Genomic DNA, 19,410 nt, shown 5'->3' with positions numbered 1-19,410 from the left:
GTTCCTATTTCTTTCCAAGGTGTACACATTCAGGTCTTGCAATTTATTTGCATGTCAGCCACACAAACTTTTTAAGATAGATACCTTACACCCTTTTGCTCATCCCTCTTCCAGCCTCATACTTAAGTTCTGATCAAAACGATTAAGAGCTCTAATTCTCTGAGAAAGCAAACACAGGGATAATCCACTAAAAGGCTGCAAACGATGAGCAATTGTTGAGTTCAGGAGAGACGTTTCCAGTACAGTTCTCAGTGTAAGCAACCCTTGGCTGCTTCTTGGTACAGACTAAAAAGGTTATTTCAACTACAGTATAAATTAACAATGCCCAGAAACACTTGATGCTGGGAAACAACCACAAGAGCAAGAAGAGTATGAGGGAGAACGATGAAGAGAGAAAATATTTTAACCCAAGGATATTGTCTCAACACACGATTCTACTGCCTATTAATGTAGACAAATTCCTAGTGCAAGAAACACTACCAGTGCAAACCTTTATGTCAAATTTGAAATGGTTCGTCAGAGGACAAAAAAAGAACCACCAGCAGCAGCGCGCGGTAAGAGATCCCCCAGTGCCTCAGGCCCTGCAGAGAGAAACACTGGCTATGGCTTTGTTCACCAAGAATACAAGTCATCACCTGAATAAGCCACAATGATAAACCTGTCTAACAGGCTCACAGGAGCTAAAAATCTTTGCTCAGCTAATACAGTATTTTAATTTAAAAGGAGTGGCAGATTTTAAAGTGGCAATCCATTCATCTAATTTTAAGTATGAACACAAGTCCATCATGCCAAATCCTCCATCATGAAAACATGCATGGTCAGAATTAATTGTTTGGTGGCATATTCTATGTATACTTGATGTGGAAGAAGAATACAAGCTCACAGGACTAATCCATGTGAGATAAGGACATCACACAACAGGACAAGTCATTTCAACATTCATCTGAACACCATACATTTCTATTTCAAGTCACTTGTTAAATGAGAAACTAAAGCCTTCCTGTGAAGTTCACATGTTCTTAATATGCCTACAGAGTGTTGGTTTTATTCTTGTACTGAAATTCTGCTGTCCCTCTCTGTATTCTGAATAATCAAGAGGATGGTAAAGAATTATTACTGCAGTAATGGGACTTACTGCTGTGTGATGCAGGATCCAGAATGATACAGCACAGTCTTTGTTACCCTGTGTCTAGAGCTATTATAAAATTCCAAAATTACAAGGACTAAGCACAAAGAATGAGAGAGCAGGACTACCTTGTGAACGGAGATGAAACGGTAAGAAAGATGTAGTTAAGTGAATTGCCTGTTCTAGTTGTATTTGCTGAAACATTCAGCATGTTATTAAATCCCATGTTCTATCATAAAACTGCAGAACTCAATGTCACAGGATGTAGGAAATGCCAAGAATGTAGACGGATTAGAAAGAAGATTAGATAAATCCACAGAGGATAGGACCATAGAGGACTATTAAATGTGATGCAGCCTCCTGCTCATGCATGTTGGCAGAAAGGTGGGGGAGTATGAAGAAGGACAACTCTCTATATGCGTTTCTTATGCTCTCCCTTCAGACATACACTATTTATCATTATGAAAGCCAGGACACCGTGCCAGACAGAGCTAGTAGAAAGCACTACTTTTCTTCTCACAACCACAGAAAGATTTTTGGAAGAAGACATTAGTTGTGGTTGACCGGTACTTTACAGCAAATTTCATTCCAGAGAGCACTCTGTTGCCAAATTGTACACCGATACAAACATAGAGACAAGGAGATCTGCTGTCTTACTGAAATAATAGAAGGGTGTAGTCAAATGCTATAGCAGGTCTCCACAGACTGCAGTTTTGGAAATGAGCGTGATACAACAGCCAGTAATCTATTACGTCCTTTTACAAAATTTTAAGCACAGGCTATCCAACTATCTTTCTTCACTATTTCTCATCTATTACTTGAATTGTGGTTCCCCAAATCACCTGTGCTCTGCAAATCACTAATCCTTTCTTCCAAAGTGTCTCACGTGCCTTATGAAATGATGGGAAAGGCATTATCAAAAATGTGTTTTAAGAGCTATTTGTTCCAGAGAGCATTTACCACGCCAGCTGAAATGAAACATGCACTGCCTTTGTAAGTATAGTCCAGATGCAGAATAGAGATTTAATACTGACCCGCTAGCATCTGAATATGGTTATGCAGAACCTCAAACACCTCTTATTTAATTTATGCCTTCTGAATCTCTGAGCTGCATTAGTGAGGAAGAAATGCATTAGACAGAGGTTGTAGAGGAAAAAATGATATGATATGATACATGATACAAATTTGGATGAATCTCTGTGGAGTGGGATGAAAAGTTCAAAAAATTACATTAAGTGGAGCATCTACTTGGAAGTGATGCAGTTAGAAAAAGAAGAAAAGGTAAAGTAGTTTCACCAGAGTCTGTCTCAGTCCTTAAACACAGCCAACACATTGAACAGATGAGCTGTGCTTGTTTAATGGCTTATTCTAAGAAAGGTTGTATTTTATTTAATACACATCCCAAAAAATTTCTATCCACTTGACGGCTTTTAAAAAAAAAAATTGAAAAGAGCTAAAACATTAAAACTTTATAGAAATTGTTCATTAAAAAGTAATTTTTTAATGTGAAAGCTAGCTACCACGCTAGCTTTCAGATATTCTGATTTTGTGTTATTCACAGTTCAGATAGCAGTCATCACTACATTTGTGTTCACAAGCACACAGCCCAAGATCATGTAAAAACCCTCAGCATTACAAATGGAGCACTACATACACATGCATAATTGGTAACCCACCACAGAAAACAGCAAACAATCTTGTGCTAACAGAGCACATGTTAATTGGGATTAAGGACTGATCCTTAATCCCAGTCACCATCAATAGGGATTCATTACTGTGTGGGAGCACCTACAAGGGACTCTCTGTTGGCTGAGAGACGATATATGTATTTTTAAACAAAGATCTGGAAATAAAACTAAATCACTAACAAAAACCTGCAGTTAGCACAAGACCCTGCAGAGTTATAAATAACAACAAAGTCAGTGTAGTCATGCAGAATGATGTGGATTGTTTGGATACAGTGGGTCCATCTGATTGTTTAATGATTGTCAAATGCAACCTCATCTCAAACTGTATGTCAGAAAGAGGACTCTACCTCAGAGTGGAGTAGAAATTAGAAAAGGCCCTCAGGATTATAGCTGATGAACAATGTTAACTCCCAGTGTCGCTCTGGCTCACATATCAAGGGGAATAAAAACATGAAAGTGTTTTTTATTCCTGGATGTTGCATTGATGGTCTGCAATAAGAGTATCACTTACAAGCCCAAAAACCTTAAAGGTAGCTGAAAAAGTATCAGGGAACGCAGACAAGGGCCAAAATACGGTTGGAGGACTGAAGTAAGAGCCTTAAAATCTAGACTGCTTAAACATTTCTATGTTTGGCTTGAGTTTAATTAACACACAGATACCAGCCCCTACCAAAATGCACTGAATACTGAAGACTCTAAATTCACAAAATCACAGAATGGCTGAGGTTGACAGGGACCTCTGGAGGTCATTCATCCAACCCCTTACCCAACTCAAGGACGGTCACCTAGGGCAGGTTGCCCAAGACCGGGTCCAGGTGGCTTGAGTACTTCCAAGGTTAGAAGACTCCACAACCTCCCTGGGCAACAAATAAGATGCTATACTTTACAGGACAAAATGCTTTGACTGTCTCTATGCAAGTATAAATTAGTATATATTTTGAATTAGTTTTGAAATGTAAAGTACTTATAAAAGGTATTTGCCAGAATGACAGTGTCTGAAAACAAAGGTTTTCAGAAGAGAGAGAGATCTTTTTGATAGAAGAGAGAAATATTAAGAACAATAGTTCAGTTTTCGCCGTTTGCATTTCCCTCTCTACATTTATCCTGATCTGAAAAGGTTTTTTTTGTTTTTTGAAGAACTGTGAAAACATTAGAGTTCAGACCTTATTCTTATTCAATCCCTTGGCTTTCCACTGACTATGTTTTCCACAACAGATACATACAAACTGGCTTACTAGAAGCTAGACTGAGATCACAAATCATTTCTCACATACCACCAAAGCACTGCCAATAGCTTTTGATCGGTGTTAATTTGTGCTGTGTTTGAATCTGACCTAGGAGTGGAAGGGTCTGCAATCAGTTACCTAATCCACTGAGAGTATGCTGCAATTTTTATATTCTAAAATATTTCAAATAGTCGCTGTTTATATTGGCTTCAAAACAAAACTAATCTAATTCTTTCTTGGTATTTTTTAGAAGAATGTCATCAGCACATAAAACTTAAAACCCACAGCAACTATGTTTCTTGCAGTCTTAAAATTCTTTTCACTTGTGACATTGTTCAGGTATTTTATCCTCTCCTCACACACCACATTCCTCTCTGAAGAACGAGGACAACACATAATCAAGGACCATCTTCAGAATCTTGAACTATTGCTCACCTGTGCTTTTGCCAATTTCTTTTCCAACAGGTCACGCTCCCTTTCAGTTTGTTGTAGACGTTTATTAAGCTCCACTATGTCTCCCTTTAATGACGCCAGGGCTGCTAAATGAAGCTAGAAGACAAAAGGAAAGAAACAAATTAACCAGTTCACTAGCCATGTGGCAGTAGCATCTGAAAGAAGATAAGTAGTTATACATTAGCTACAGTATCTGTGGATTTCTGCAGTAGTTAATAAGAACTTTAGTATAACAAAAGTCTAAAAGAAATCCACATGCTACTAAACACTTTTTACATGGAATTCTCCTCTCCAGACAGCACACACATTCCTTCATCAGAAAACACGTTATAAGGATAAATACAATTAAGTATAATCCAGCTGGAAATGTGTAGATTAGTCCTCACATTAGTTTACTAGGAAGTAGCTTGAGTCTTGTGTTATAAAACCTGACATTAAATGTTGACTCAGATTTGTATTATAAAAGAAGGTGTATCATGTGTTGATGCCTTCAGACATATAGAGGTTATCAGTTTGGTAAAGGGAATTACTCCATGCATAGGATTCGCTTTTATTTTGCAACTAAAGCTTACTCTACAGCTCTGTAGTTGTTGTTCTCCTCGGTCCCACGTCAGTGAGTTTCAATGATTCTAATCTGCTGAAGCCACACATGAAGAACCTGTTTTTCTTTCTGCAGCAGATCCTTTTGATGAAAGATACGTTCTACATTTAACTGATAGCATGTGGAAATATATAGCAGACTAGGATAACTAACATCATCTAAATTACGTTAGCTACGTAACATAGAAATTGAGAACAATTCTTAAAAGAATCCTATACTTGTAACTCATACACACTCTCTTCCTGTCTCACACTCTCTTGAAATATCCCATTCATCATTACACCGAAGGCATCAGCTAGAATTCAACACTCAGTATTGACAACTACAACCAAAAAGTCCAAGAGGAAAACTAGCCACTAGTAACGAAATCTTTCTTTGTAGTAGTAAAGAAACAACTCCAAGTTATACTGGATGAGAAAACAAAAGTGACCTTTCACACCAGACCAAGTAACACAGCAAACACCGCTCTGCTGCCAAGATTCAGACTGAAACACAAACCCTGTTTCTAGTCCTCCAGCCAGTTTCAGTCCTTCACTCTGACACTTTATTGGGCGGTTCACTTTTAAGTTATTTTTCTTGTTCCATTTACAGTCAATCTGCTAATGAGTCCTATTTTGATCTCCATTTTACCTTTACAATACTGGAAGCCAGCAAAACCATAGGTGTTTTCATGTACTGACCTGTGAATGTAGCTCTATGACAGCAGAGAGACTAGATCATTTGGCAACAGCTCCTTCACATACAGTATTCCCATTGTTATAGAAAAGGCCACCTCTGGCTTCAAGACAGAAAACATAATTTTATGAAGATTTTTAGATGTGAATTCTGCAGTTTTAAGTGCAGTGTAACTAGTTATGCTAGACGCTGTGGACATCCTCATTTGTGAGTTCAGTCGAAAGCATTTTTATTATGTCAGCTACAAAAGCGTCTTACACAGGTGCGGTTATTCATTTCAGTACAAATATACACGTACACAATTTTATGTTGAAGTACGTTCAAGATTCTCGAGGCAGCCTCATTTTTCAAGTGAAAAAACAGTAATTCAGGCCTGCTACGGGCATATGCTACATAGCTTCTTTCAAGTATGTATGCTGAAATCTCCTAATAAACCCAGAAACACCTTGAATATCTTTAAGTATTCTTGGCCTTCAGCAGAAGGCCTGCCTTCCTATCACAGGAAACTACGCACTGGTTTTACAGTGTGGAGAAACAAGAACCAGCCTAATCGTACCAATCTGTTCATAACTGACTTCCAATTTTCAGGAAAGCTAGTGAATTTGTAAGCCGCTGTTTCACCTTATTTCCTTAACAGAGAGGAAATGTTGCAATGAAGTTCACCGTTTTGTTCATCAGATCTTGCATCCTTCACTACAGCTTTCAAATAATACATGAAAAAATGGCTACAATTCTCTAAATTGAATAAAACAATGCTACATAGTCAAGTAACTAACATTCCCTTTCATACACTATAATTAAATGATCACCAGCTGTGGTTTTAATTAAATACCAGACCAATAATGTCCATACACATGGTGCTGTAATATAAAAGGACACCGTTAATTTAAAAATCTCAATGAAAAACAACTTGTTCTCTGAACAGTGGAACTAACAAGGCGGACTTCCTATGGATTTGTCTTTGTCCTCCTCCCACACTCCAGTCAGCTCAAGTTCTTCCTCACATCCCCGAGCACACCCCAAACTGGGTAAGAAACAGCATGAATTGTGTCTAGTTTTATAGCAACGCTGCTGCCTGGCCTGGTAGCTCCTGCCAAACAAGGGTATCCAAGACGTGAGTTACATCAGCCTCCCTGTTCAATGTAGGGTCTCTCTTCTCCAAGTAACCAAAGGATTTCTTTACTAATTACAAGGAAAGTTTGTTGCATCTTTTACTATCCAAAATTATCCTTTCCTTTCATAAATTGGACCAGTCCAGTTTCCAACTACCAATAAAACAACACAAAAAAAAAGAAAGTTACTGAAAGGGCAGACCAAGGAACAGGAAGTTATCATACACAGAGGAGGGCTGCTTGGGATACTCTTCGGTTTCATGCATGTACCCAGTGCACACAGCATACGTGTAAGTAAGCCGTATGCAAGTGGTGCCTCCAGCTACTACTGCAACATATAATAAGGTTAACACAGCTAGCGTAGCTGTGTCTTCTTGGCAGAGCCAAGCTCTCCTCCCCAATTCCTTAAAAAGGTGTTAAAGTATTGCTGCATCTTCCCTTAAGGTGTGAGTGTTCCCACAGACCATGCTTCCCAGTGTGTTTGTATAGCACACAGCAGGGTGGGAACTGGAACACAGATCTTTGGATGTTGCTGTAACACAAACAAGGAAACATCTGAGCAAAGAGCTACAGTCAACAAAAAAAAGTCATTCTGGGAAAAAAACCCCTCACGTTTAGAATTCAAATTTAATAAGCCTAACTATTAAAGTTGGAAAGATTCCGTTTAAACATCTCAACCGGAAGGCAGTCGGTCAGTCACGACTGTAACTCTGCAGCATTGAATCACTATGGGATATGACAACTGGGAAAGAGAGAGGAGAATGGAGGTAGCCATATGGCATACCGCTTTTTTTCTCCCCATAGCAAACAGCAATAGACGAGGCAGAGTTACCATCACTAACCTTCATAACAGACATTTATAGTTCAAGGTGGGCTGCCTCTTAATGACACAAGATTACAAAACAGATCAAAAACTCAGTAGTTTGTAAATATTAACACAGACTCCGCAAAAGATTTCTGTTTGTACAACACATTGGTCTGACCCTTTAAGCAACAGCTCCCACAGAGAACTACTTCATACAGAGAAAACAGTTCACTGACTAAGCCAGTTTTGTTCATAAACTTTATACTGATCCAATACAGCTAGTATTGAATTCCACCAGGAAAAAAACCCACTATGTGATGCTGATGCACCCAAACTGTCCAACAGGACAGGCACGGTCAACACATGTGAGAGCAATGATTGAAAAGGGATCAGACAAGCCAACCAACCTGCTTCTCTACCATCATCCAAAGAAATAAGAATTCTTTCAGAAAAGAAATTAGATGTAGTGTATTAATAAAAAATGCATCACCTATCTTAACTTAGAAGCTACAATTTCTATGAAATTTTCTGCAAGGACAACAGCAGGTTGTTTACTGAAACATATATATACACCACATTTTATACCCAATACTATCCTGCCAGGTTTTTATATAGTAAATATATAATAACAATTATTTATTAATATAAAATAACAAACTGTGCATAGCATGCTATCTTTAAAATGCAAACCACTGTACAGCTAAGTTTTGAAAGATACAATAATTAAAAAAAAGAAATCAAACAACAAAAAAGCACAAGCTTAGGAAAAGCAACCTCCTGACGTCTCTTCCAGCCTCCTTTATGACTGCAGTCTCTTCCCCATTATACCTGCTTCTAAAACATCTCATAGAATACTGTAGACATGATTTAATGATGTATATTTTGCACAGTGCTTTAAACACTGCTTTTGGTGCTGGGCTTTGTGAAATCTTCTACGCGGGTACAATTAAAAACAATGTTTGCTGACAGCCAGGTTCCTCAAGAATTTTGTGGGGAAAAGAATACAAAAGCAGATGGGATAGCGATATGAACTGAATGCCAAGGAAGCAGGGGACTACTGACATGTCTGTAGTACATATTGCTGGAAGTGTTCTGAGGCCATGAACAAAACAAGAGAAAGATGCAAACAGCAATGAAGGAGAGTGTTGAAAAAATGACAGGTTAAAGTTAAAGCACTGCAAAGCAGTACAACTACTCTTATACTCAGCATTCTTCGCTGCCATTGTGAACTGTGATCCTCATCACTAAGTTTGATCCACGTTTTTCTTTCCCTCAGCCTGGAACCAGACTAATTAAACCATGTTGCTAAAACCAGTTGTACTCACTGCCTATGTTTGCTATTTTCAACAGAGAAATCACAAAAGGACCTAAGCACATCCTTCTCTGTGAAATTAAAGAACTAATCTTATCTTTTTCCTCGTTTCCTGCATTCCTTGGCTACAGTACTGCTGCACATCAGCTTGGGAATAGATGTTCAGAAATGTAACCTCTGGCATAACAAGGGACCCATAAAAGCATCAAGATCACGGTAAGGACATACCAACCCATATACCAATACAAAACAGCCAAACACCAAAAGACCACTTTATTTCTTCTATGTGTGTCCTCTGTGACTGACTGTGACTGCAACTCTTACCATGTAAGAAGGCTCAGAGGAGATGGGCCAGGGCGATGTGCCCATGAAGCTCAGGGAATAATGCAGGGTTTTACGGATCACAGCTGCTGCAAAGAAGCTGACTTGATCTCAACACCAAGGGGACCCGAGGGTGGTCTTTGCTTTAGATAAACAACTATCAACAGCTGAGTGGATCAGTTGGTGGTGGAAAGGTTTCTCCCTGTGTTCATTAAAAGACTGTGAATGTCTCCAGGAGTTAGCCAGGCCAAGAAGGGGGATGTGTATATACATAGCGTATGAAAACCAGAAAACTAACAAAAGAATTTCAAAGAGAGCAATGGGCTTGAGCTGGTTTCAACCCATGGATGCCTTCCTAGAGAGACTGGGGACGCCCAGCATTGTGACAGTGAGCGTATTATACAGACGGGTAATGGGAATCACGTTGGTATCATGATAGAACTGTGTATTGCAATTGCTATATTCTGCTATGTGTAACTTATGTCTGTATTGTGTTTTCAGTATGTTTTGTATCACTCTGCTAAATCAGAAATCCCATGTAACATCAACTATCTTCAAATAAGTAAATTTGATGTTAAACATGACACCCTCCACACGTGGAATACCTGGTCAGAAAGTACTGGGCTCCGACATTCTCTCCTCTGTCTCCCATTTGCATTTTGCATGGTTTAGTGCAAATAACCTACAACACGGATGTTTTCTGTGTATTGCTACTACTTATTTTAATGACACGCAGGATACACAGAAACACCTGATCAAGTATTCAGAACTCTGCCTCATCTCTGAAAACCTCCCCAGTTTTTTTGTTATCAGATGACACTGGATGCTACACTGGATTTGAAAACCCAAGCTGCTTTGTAAGATGAGAGATGGGAGGTATAGAGGATAGCATGAAAAATACAGTCAGAATTCCAGCTAGAACTGCAGAAAGGGTGAAACAACAACAAATGGCTATCTATACATTGTATTTTCTGACACCCTTCTTCTTCAAGGGAAAGAGGGAACTATGACTAAAATGTACAGTTGCTGTCAAGGAAATAAAAAGGTTGGTAATGTAAGTTCATAATGAAAAACACATTTTAAGACACAGAACAATAAAACCTTGCCTGGATTTTGACTTCAGGAATCTTAGGGCTGTGATTGTGCTGTGCATTGCTAACTTTCATTAATGGCAGTACACAACAGTATCAGGGTTAGCCCAGGAAAAGCTTAGAAAAGGCTGGCACTCATCTGCTGAGGTGAATGAGAACCTGTCATGCTAACACACAGCAGACATATTTAAGACTTGTGATAAAGGTGCAAGAGGAAAAACTTACACAGAACAAAAAATACAAAAGAAATTATAGCACAGGTTCACACAACCAGGAAACATCTTAGAAAAAATTGCAAAACAAAGTAAAATCTAGGCCAAGCTTAAAAAACTTTCTAAGACAGAAGTTAAAGATATGAAACTTGTGCTACAGACATCTGCTGTACGTAAAAACTCAGAGGCATTGTCAAGTTTACATTTTATCAGAAGCACAGATCAGCACTACTTGCAAGTAATACACTTAGTTAAAGTGATCATTATATAAATGTGTAGCTACTCTCAACCATTTTTCTTCTCAGTGCTACACGATTTTCATGCCACCTTTTCCTGGCCATGCTCCATGAAAGGTGTATTTTTATGGTCCAGGTGATGAAATAAATGTAATCAAAGTCCACTTCTGTGAACGTACTGACAAGATGGAGTGGAAAAACTTAAAAGAACAACCATCTCCCAGAAGCAGTGACAGGACAGCTCCATATTCCCTAGACAGTTTCAGCTGTATGATCTCTAGAGCATAGCCCTGAAATACCACAGTCAACAGACCTTTAAGTAATTACCTAAGGCAAAGTCAAAATGACTGAAAAAGCTGTACCACTGAATTGTTGGATGTGCCTACAAACATGCCCTGAAACTATATGTTTGAAACAACTGTTATGTGCTAATAAAAAGCCTACAAATTTTTAGAGTGACATACAAAAATGGACGTTTTGTGACTATGCTGCTGAAGCAATTATTGTCATATTAGACATTAGACAGTTACTTCATATGCTTGTGCAATACTGAACAAATAATGTGCCAACACAAGCTGGGATGGAGCCATCCAAAATCTAGAAAAACAAAGACCAAGTGTTTGTAAGACATACTTTGTTTTAATTTGAAAAATCTGCAGAAGATGTGTTCAATCTGTTTGCATTATTTATAAACAAGTTCAACTGAGATTTTTTTTTTAACTTGAAATCAACATTTGCAGGCACTTGTGAGTACTTCAAACTATTTCTTAAAATGGTTCTTAAAAACTCCCACCTTAATCACAGTAAAAAGTGTTCGATAAAGAAAATACACTACAAGACTGGGCAAAAAAATGTCATAGAACAGATAATCTAGTGCTATTCCAGTGAGTAGGATCAGTTTTAGAACACATTAAAGAAAAAAAAAGGATGTAATCATGAAAAAGATCTTCCTTTGAAAAATTAATCTGATAATTCGCACTTGATGAATAGAGCATGGTGCTAATTTGTACTTCGAGTGTGCCTGAGGGCTAGACTAATGGCTCTATTTCTATTACAACAGATGTTTACACCTTCATGGAGAAGAAAATTTTAGGTGACATGAGAAGAAAAGCCTAAAAACGAGACCTAAAAATAACCGAAAGAGACAAACATCTGAATCTGGAGATTGCACAAAACAACTACTCTTTGCAAAGTTTACTATTTTGAGTAAGAAACTCAACTGTCCCATTGCAGAGCAGCCCACATGTCCACACTGATAGCCTCTTACCTGGCTTTTGCACCATGTATGAAGGCTCAGCCTTGCTTTTGCCCTCCAAGGGAGGAACCTGTTGCCACTTCCACTCCCAGTGAGGGAGCAAAGTAACACTAATGCAGGGGATGGAAATGGGGTGGTGGGGAGACCATGCTTAGGACAAAAATACTGTCTTGATTTCAACTCAGTCTCAACACATTGTCTGCAACCACAGCCTTTCTTTAAGTAAAAATAAAAATAAAAAATTATATTAATACACCACTATGAGCTAGGGAGGGCTTGGTATGTCCATACTAAGCCGGATTTGATCCCACTTCAGTGAACTTATTTAGCATTCCTACCCTCCTTACAATTACTCTCAATATAATTTAAGTAAGGCAAATTATCTCTTTTTTTATCACTGAATTGATGGAAAGAGGAAGCAAGACCAGAATCTCCCATTCTGCCCAACACAACTGGGTAAAATGAACCGAGAAGGGAGAAAAACAGTGAGGTGCAGTGCAGGTCCTTATCCCTTGTAAATCTCAGGATGCCAAAACCCTCTTCACTGTTTCTTTCCAGTCTGCAAGGACCACCGCTGAGGTGACGGGCATAACACTCTCCCCTCAGGAAAGAAAGGAGAGGAAAACTAATCCCAAGAATGCACCTCACTCAATCCTTTGCATTTAGCATTAAGGTGACCCACATTCTAGTGCTGGATACAACAACGTCACAGACAGGCTGCAAGCTTATCCCCATTGACTTGTTTTCCAACAGCCCCACCATTTTTTACATCACCTTAACTTGCTCCTTCAACTTCAGTCTCTTCTGACTGAGAACAATCCAGATCTTTCAAAACAGAGATCGCCATTCAAGAGCCACTCAAAAATTCAATACTACTTACTATGCTAATTTAATAATAATTTTAAAAAGCATCCCATGGTTCTTGCGTTCTTTTCAAAACTTCTTGACCAGAAAATTATTTCTGATTTCAGAAGATAAGACTGTGGACTAGCAATAAAGCTGTACTCACAGTGATACAAGGATCTTTGAATCCAGCATCACCCACATGATCTGCTGTCACAATAAATTTAAAGAAACAAAATTTGTATTGCCAGGTCAAATCAGTGATCCACCACATCCAGCACTCTGTTTCCATCATAAGCCAAAATCTGATGCTTCAGCAAGGAAAACAAACAAAACAAAACAAAAAAAGTAAGAAAACCCCACCAAACCCATCAGCTAAACCCCCTAGAACGTACTTGTCCAATTGTTTGAAATTCATAGAAAGAAAACATCTTCGCAGCTTTTCTTAGTCAGCTCATGACCGAAAGTGCTTTATTAGAACATCCATTATGCAGCTCCCAAAACTATAGCTCTAAAACAATTTTTAAAAGCAGCTAGACAACTTTAGAGCCCCCAGTTGTGGCAGAAAAATTCCCTGGATGAGCATGTCCTTGCTTAACAAAATACATTCAGTTCAGTTCTTAATTACTTCATCGTTCCAAGGTTAGCTGCATCTCTGAGACCTTCATATTCCCCTCCCTGCTTCTTTAACCTTAGGCTACCAGCCATCCCCTCTTCATAGGGCTTCTGATGGCTGCTCCTCCCAGAACCCCTTGCACCTGTAACTGCACCCACCAGTTACACGTTCTCCAGGGTGAGTGGAGAACGAGTTGAGGTCTCCAGTGACCTCCCGGCTTACAAGCAAGTAGTGATTTTAAAATGTTTTTAGAAAGATAACATACTATAAACAATACTCAAGTTGTATACGGTTTACCAAGTGTCACCCACCTTTACACTCCTGGCTGTGAATCTCAGACTTCTCCGTGCTACATTCCCAGGTCAGTGTCTCACTATTGCAGGTCAATTCTTAGCACAAGCAACTGTCCCCTAGGTCAGACTTGCTGTTTTAGGCAGATCTCAGTTCTTTTGCCTAGCAATCTTTACCAGCCAACCAGTTCAAAACTGGATGCGCAATTTCCCCAAGGGGAATTAGTTTCTTCAAACTTAATACAAATCCCTAGGCAGGAAAATTACCTATGCTACTATAACTTCAGTTCCTGCAGGAAGCTTCCACAATTTCCCTCTAGCTACATGCCATAAACCTTTGTAAAAGTTATCTTTGAGTATTTCACTTATAAGCAACATGCAGTGCATTTTGTCATTTCCAGACTTCGAGTCCTGCATCTTTCATTGCCTCCTCTTTCTTATTACCCAGTCAGTACACCAGGGAAAAGCTGACTGATTTTACTGAAAGATTTGCAAATGGATGGCAAACTGTGGGAGACACCGCATTATTTCCTGTCGAGTTTTCCCACTGCACTGGATGTTATTACTGAAACTGTAATTTTAACAAATTGGTTAGAAAACAATCACTGTTGCAAAATGCAACCCTGATAACGCTCTGTGATGAATCAGCTTTAAAAATGAGTATGTTGCAAAGGAAAGGTTCAAAAAGAGAGTTACGACAACACTGTTAGAGGAGTTTGTTTGCAAAAGAAAAAGCTAAAAAAGCATCTGCTTAGCTGGGTTTTAGTACATCAGTGACTAGTATTTGGTTTTTTATATTTAGATAAACAACTAACCTCAACTCTTGATGAAAGCACGTTAAATAAAGAAGAATCTCAAGCACAACTTCTACATTCTATCCTAAGAAACTCCCTTCCCTCGAAAAACAGTCCATAGGTCTATCCAAATAAGTTCTTGCTCTCTATGGTATAACTCATTTGAAATAAATCTCCTATTGAAGAATTCCACTTAAAACCTCTTCCTCTTTCTGGAAAACCATGGAAAAAAACTTTGCATTAGTGAAAACCACTAGGTTTTTTTCTGCGAGACCAAAGCAGTGAGTCAGAGGACTGAGAAACTGAAAGTGCCCTCCACCATCTTGTCGTCCTCCAGTTGATACCAGTTATTTGCATGTTCGGATCTGGTGCTAACCATCAGAAAACCTGATGCAAGATTTCTGCATGATGCCTCAAACTCTTTCCTGATGTCAACTACCTTTAGAAGGAAGCAGGCAGCACAGAGATATACCATTCGTGAATGAGACTTTTTGAAAGAAATTCAATTGCATGAATGTATTTTTTGTTTTGAGTCACTACATAGCTTACATCTTAAGCAATGGTACCTCCAGTGCACGAACAACTGAAAAGGTCAAAATAAACATTGATAAATGTTTATTATCAATTGCACCAGCATAGAGAAGTCTGCACAGCTGGCACACTTCAATCTGTTTACTGAATAGAAATTTACGTAGATCAGTTTTTTAGTATTTCAGTAACACCTGGATATATTCCGTTTAGGAGAAATATTTTCTTTTGTTCTGCACTGGACTAATAATCCAACACGGTATCTTTGTCTGTAGCGTCAGGCATAGTATTTTGCTCAAGTGGCTTCATACTTTTTCAGCTTTTATTCAGCAGGCTTCTCCAAATATAAAAGCAAGTAGCTGTAAAATTTGCAGAGAATCAAGTGTCTACAGCATGACAAAACCATACTAGAACCTTTGAGTCAACTGGTGATAGCAATTTGTAAAGATAGCATCAAAAGTAATTCAAAGGTACAAGTAGCCAGTAATCAAAAACCTGAAGCTAATCAAACTAAGTGTCATTCATGAATGTAATGGTTAGAATTTCAGCCCAGTTCACAACTCTGTCTGCAAAACTCATGGGTGGGAAAAGGTGTCTGGTAAATCCTAGTACAAGATTAACTCTGTTTCTCATAACCTCTCCTCCCACAAAGAGCTCATTTTTGTTCTTTTGTATCGTACGTTCAGATACAGGGACTTAACAGATGAAGCTTTAGTTCTTCTTCAAGTGAGGATGCCTCCATTTTCTTTTTCAATTGACGTTAAAAAAAAAAAAAATCCTTGTTTGTCAGGAAAAAATGCGTAACAATTTCCTTAAATGTCAAAAATTTCTGCAAATGGAAAAGCCATTTTCTAACCAGACTACTATGTATTTTGGTTAAGACTACTCGTTTCATATGACTTTTTCCCTGCAACTTCTCTGAAAAAGAATAAAAGTTAAGATCTAAATGTTTTAGAGTGTCTACTGGACAATTAATCTTCACTGGTATATACACACACACTCAAAATTTAATTGCACTTAATGAAATTGCAGATGCTTATAATTAGCAAAGTTGAAAGCTTCACTCAAACAAAAATTAAAAATAGCAATTGCTCTAACATTTTGAGATTAATTTACATAGTATTTCCACCATTACGTGCCTGTCTCTACCAAGCCCAAGGCAGGTTCACTCCTTATCTTGGACTCTGAATGCCAAATTCAACCCCCTATTTCACCCATGCAATCCTATTAAATAAACAGGAGTTGCATAGATATTTATGAGTCCAGAGCACGGTTCCATGGAAAGTGCACATCCCATGAGATTGTCATTCCCTCCTTGAGTGTAATTTTCTTTGCTTTAAATCATCAAATAGTAACACAAAAAACATTACTAATTCTCTAAGGAAGGCAGGACAGCACAGGAAGTTACTTCTAAAGCATTTTATAATGCATTTATAATGTATTTTATAAATACATTTTTTATGTTTATATCATACAAACACATGCCCACATATACACATATATAAAAGAAAACCAGGGGTCACGACAAGACAAAATTTATAATTTAAAGGCATTGTACCTGTCACACATCCCACTTAACACTTCAAAATGTCTGCCTCCTTCCTATGACCACTTTCACTAACATACACAAAAAAAGACTTGCTGTGAACATGGCTCATAAAAAGCTTTCAAGCAGTAACTGGCACAGCTATAAATCTACATAAGGTTCAGGAAATAAATCTTGTGCTCTCTGCTGCCCATATAGGAACATTAATCTTAAGAGGAACACAACACAGTACCTCCTTATCTGTTTAAAGTAGGGCAAATATTTTACTCATGTTAATTGTCCTGACAGAAGAGGATCAACACTGCATTAATCCATTTAACACATGGCTTATTTTTCACCCCTGCACATTACATAGGCCCAAACGCTTGCTGATACCAAAGCTAAAGCTATTCTGTGTTAACTCTTCACAGAGCATGTTCCTCACTCATACAGCATTCTCATTTCTATCTTTATGTAGAATGTGGCATATTACTCACATAATTTGGTACAATGGAAGTGGAAGTTACTTTTTTCATATTCTATGGCTTCACCATTTGTGTAACATGATACTTCATAATTCAGGTGAAGAATTACATTGTGCATCATTTTGTTTTTAATTTACATTCTCAAAAATAGTTTCTGTGGGCTCTAAAATCTTGACATATTAAAAAGTATTATCTTTAACATAATTTTAATAATGAAACAGTAACCACTCCAATCTAACTGAAAAAACATCAGTGAAAAAAAATAGGATCACATTTTTCCCCATCTTAAAGCAAGTTTCCTGGTTGAAAGAGCATACTTAACAAGTGCTGTATCAGGCCAGACCACAGGCTGATAGTCCAGCATTCTGCCTCTGAGAGTGGTGAATCACAGAAGTTGAAGAAAAAGCGTAAGAACTGGATATACATTTGTAATGCTTCCCTGGTATTGCTTTGCATGTTCTGCACCTCAAGGATAACTGTTGTCCCTTCTGATCTTCATATCACTCATGAATTTATGATGCTCTCTCAAAACATATACTCCTTTTTCTCCCTTATTACCTGAGGCTGACATGTCCTAATCTATTTAATAAACAGAAGATGCTCTTTCACTTTTGATCCTCCCTTTTGCCCTTCTTCGGAGCACTCTGGTTTTACAGTTCTGGTGCTCGACACATTACAGCCCACTGGGATAGTGCTTGGCCGCACAGCTGACAAGGCTAACTATTTTTGGCTGTCAGCAAGCTAAATCTATGCGTATATTACATCACTGGCCTCTGCTACATTAACATTTGGGTCAATCTAGCCTGTATATAAGCAATCCTTGTGTTCTCAAGTATATCTCTGGGGTAAATTCCATGGTTCTTTGTGCTGAGAAGTTTGAAGCTGGTTTCCTCGCCCTCCTCAGCGAACTGTATCAATTGCAGGAGAAAATGTTTGTCTTTAGGAAAAAGCAGTGGGAAAGGCATTAGCAGTTTCCCCTCTATGAAGAGGGTAGGCTCTGGCTTAAGCTAAAGCATTTCTGGGGCTTTAACGAGTATCTTCAGCCATAGAAGCAAACATCGGTTCAAAATGCAGACACAGGCATCTGCTGAAAGGTTTTGTGTATGAATACTGGTAACAACTACTGGTATGTAAGCAGGAACACAGGACATGTCTATGCACATGACAGGTGTAGAAAGAGAAAGAAGCCAAGTTTCAGGTGACAACGTGATGGTATGTACCAGAGATGACAATTAACCGAATTATTCACATCCTACAGAACTGTGGATAACTTGACTCTTGTGTTGCTGACATCAATGAACCAAACTCCTATTTTCATTCATATTTTGACAAATGCCATCAGAAATATGCATTCTGGTGAATCACTGCCACATATACCCAGCATCCATCTTGAGCAACATTCCCCCACTTTCTAACAGAGCTAGCTAGCTCAGCTAAGCATGCCATTAACACAGCTGTGCTGTTTTAACATCCAAGCTACACCTACACTATACCATGTTGACTTAATTGTAAGCCTTGACGTTCAGGCAGAGGTCAAGGGCATGCAGATGGCTGCAACCCCCTCCTCCGGTCTGCGATTCCAGCCCAAACTCTCCCTTCTTTCTCTCCTGCCTGTTACAATTTCTCCTCTATCAGGGATCCAGGCCTAAGATACTTTTCTATGTCCTTTCTTTTCTGGATTGTTTATTATCTTCCCTACATACCATTCTTCTCCTGTTCCCACTTTTCACCAAAGCTGCCAGGCTCACCACAGCATGACCCTGTGCAGCCTAGAGCCTGCAATACAGCAGCTGTTTCCAATCAGCCCTGTGGTCCCTCTGAGAATGGAATTAGCCCCTCATTAACCCTCTCCCTCCTGCCTGTTATGCACCGATGAAGCTATTTACTTAACTGCAGGGAGCAATTAATATTGTCTCTGTTTGCAGGCACCATTTTTGCCTATTTCAGCTGCAATGCTGAGTATGCAGCAGAAGCAGCACTCTCAGCTGCCACAGATATCTAAGCCCCTGAGAGCATAAAATCTCAAAGCCTCTTTCTAGAAATTTAAGTTGATAAACAGATATTTTTAAAAAAAAAACTTTGTGACAAGGATCAGATTTACAACAGCAAGGGCCAAGTCTAAAACGCGTTATTGCTGGAAAAGAGCAGCAACATTAAAAAATAACCTGTCATGTCTTTTTTTTTTTTTTTTTTTAACCTGCCAAAAATTGGGGACA

At 38.6% G+C, this 19,410-nt stretch overlaps 1 protein-coding gene across 1 annotated transcript in view; it reads right to left on the bottom strand.

Annotated features, from left to right (window-relative positions):
* The window catches only part of LOC103903045 (colorectal mutant cancer protein), a 159,957-nt gene that overhangs the window by 69,790 nt on the left and 70,757 nt on the right, over positions 1 to 19,410 (bottom strand). The window contains exon 2 of the mRNA XM_009284174.2: positions 4,476 to 4,589. Within this exon, the coding sequence (XP_009282449.1) occupies positions 4,476 to 4,589 (114 nt within the window). The remainder of the gene's footprint in view (positions 1 to 4,475; positions 4,590 to 19,410) is intronic.

This window comes from Aptenodytes forsteri, unplaced genomic scaffold (assembly GCF_000699145.1).
Source record: "Aptenodytes forsteri isolate BGI_AS27 unplaced genomic scaffold, ASM69914v1 Scaffold69, whole genome shotgun sequence".
Lineage (NCBI taxonomy): Eukaryota > Metazoa > Chordata > Aves > Sphenisciformes > Spheniscidae > Aptenodytes > Aptenodytes forsteri.
This window is presented reverse-complemented; position numbering and strand designations above follow the sequence as displayed.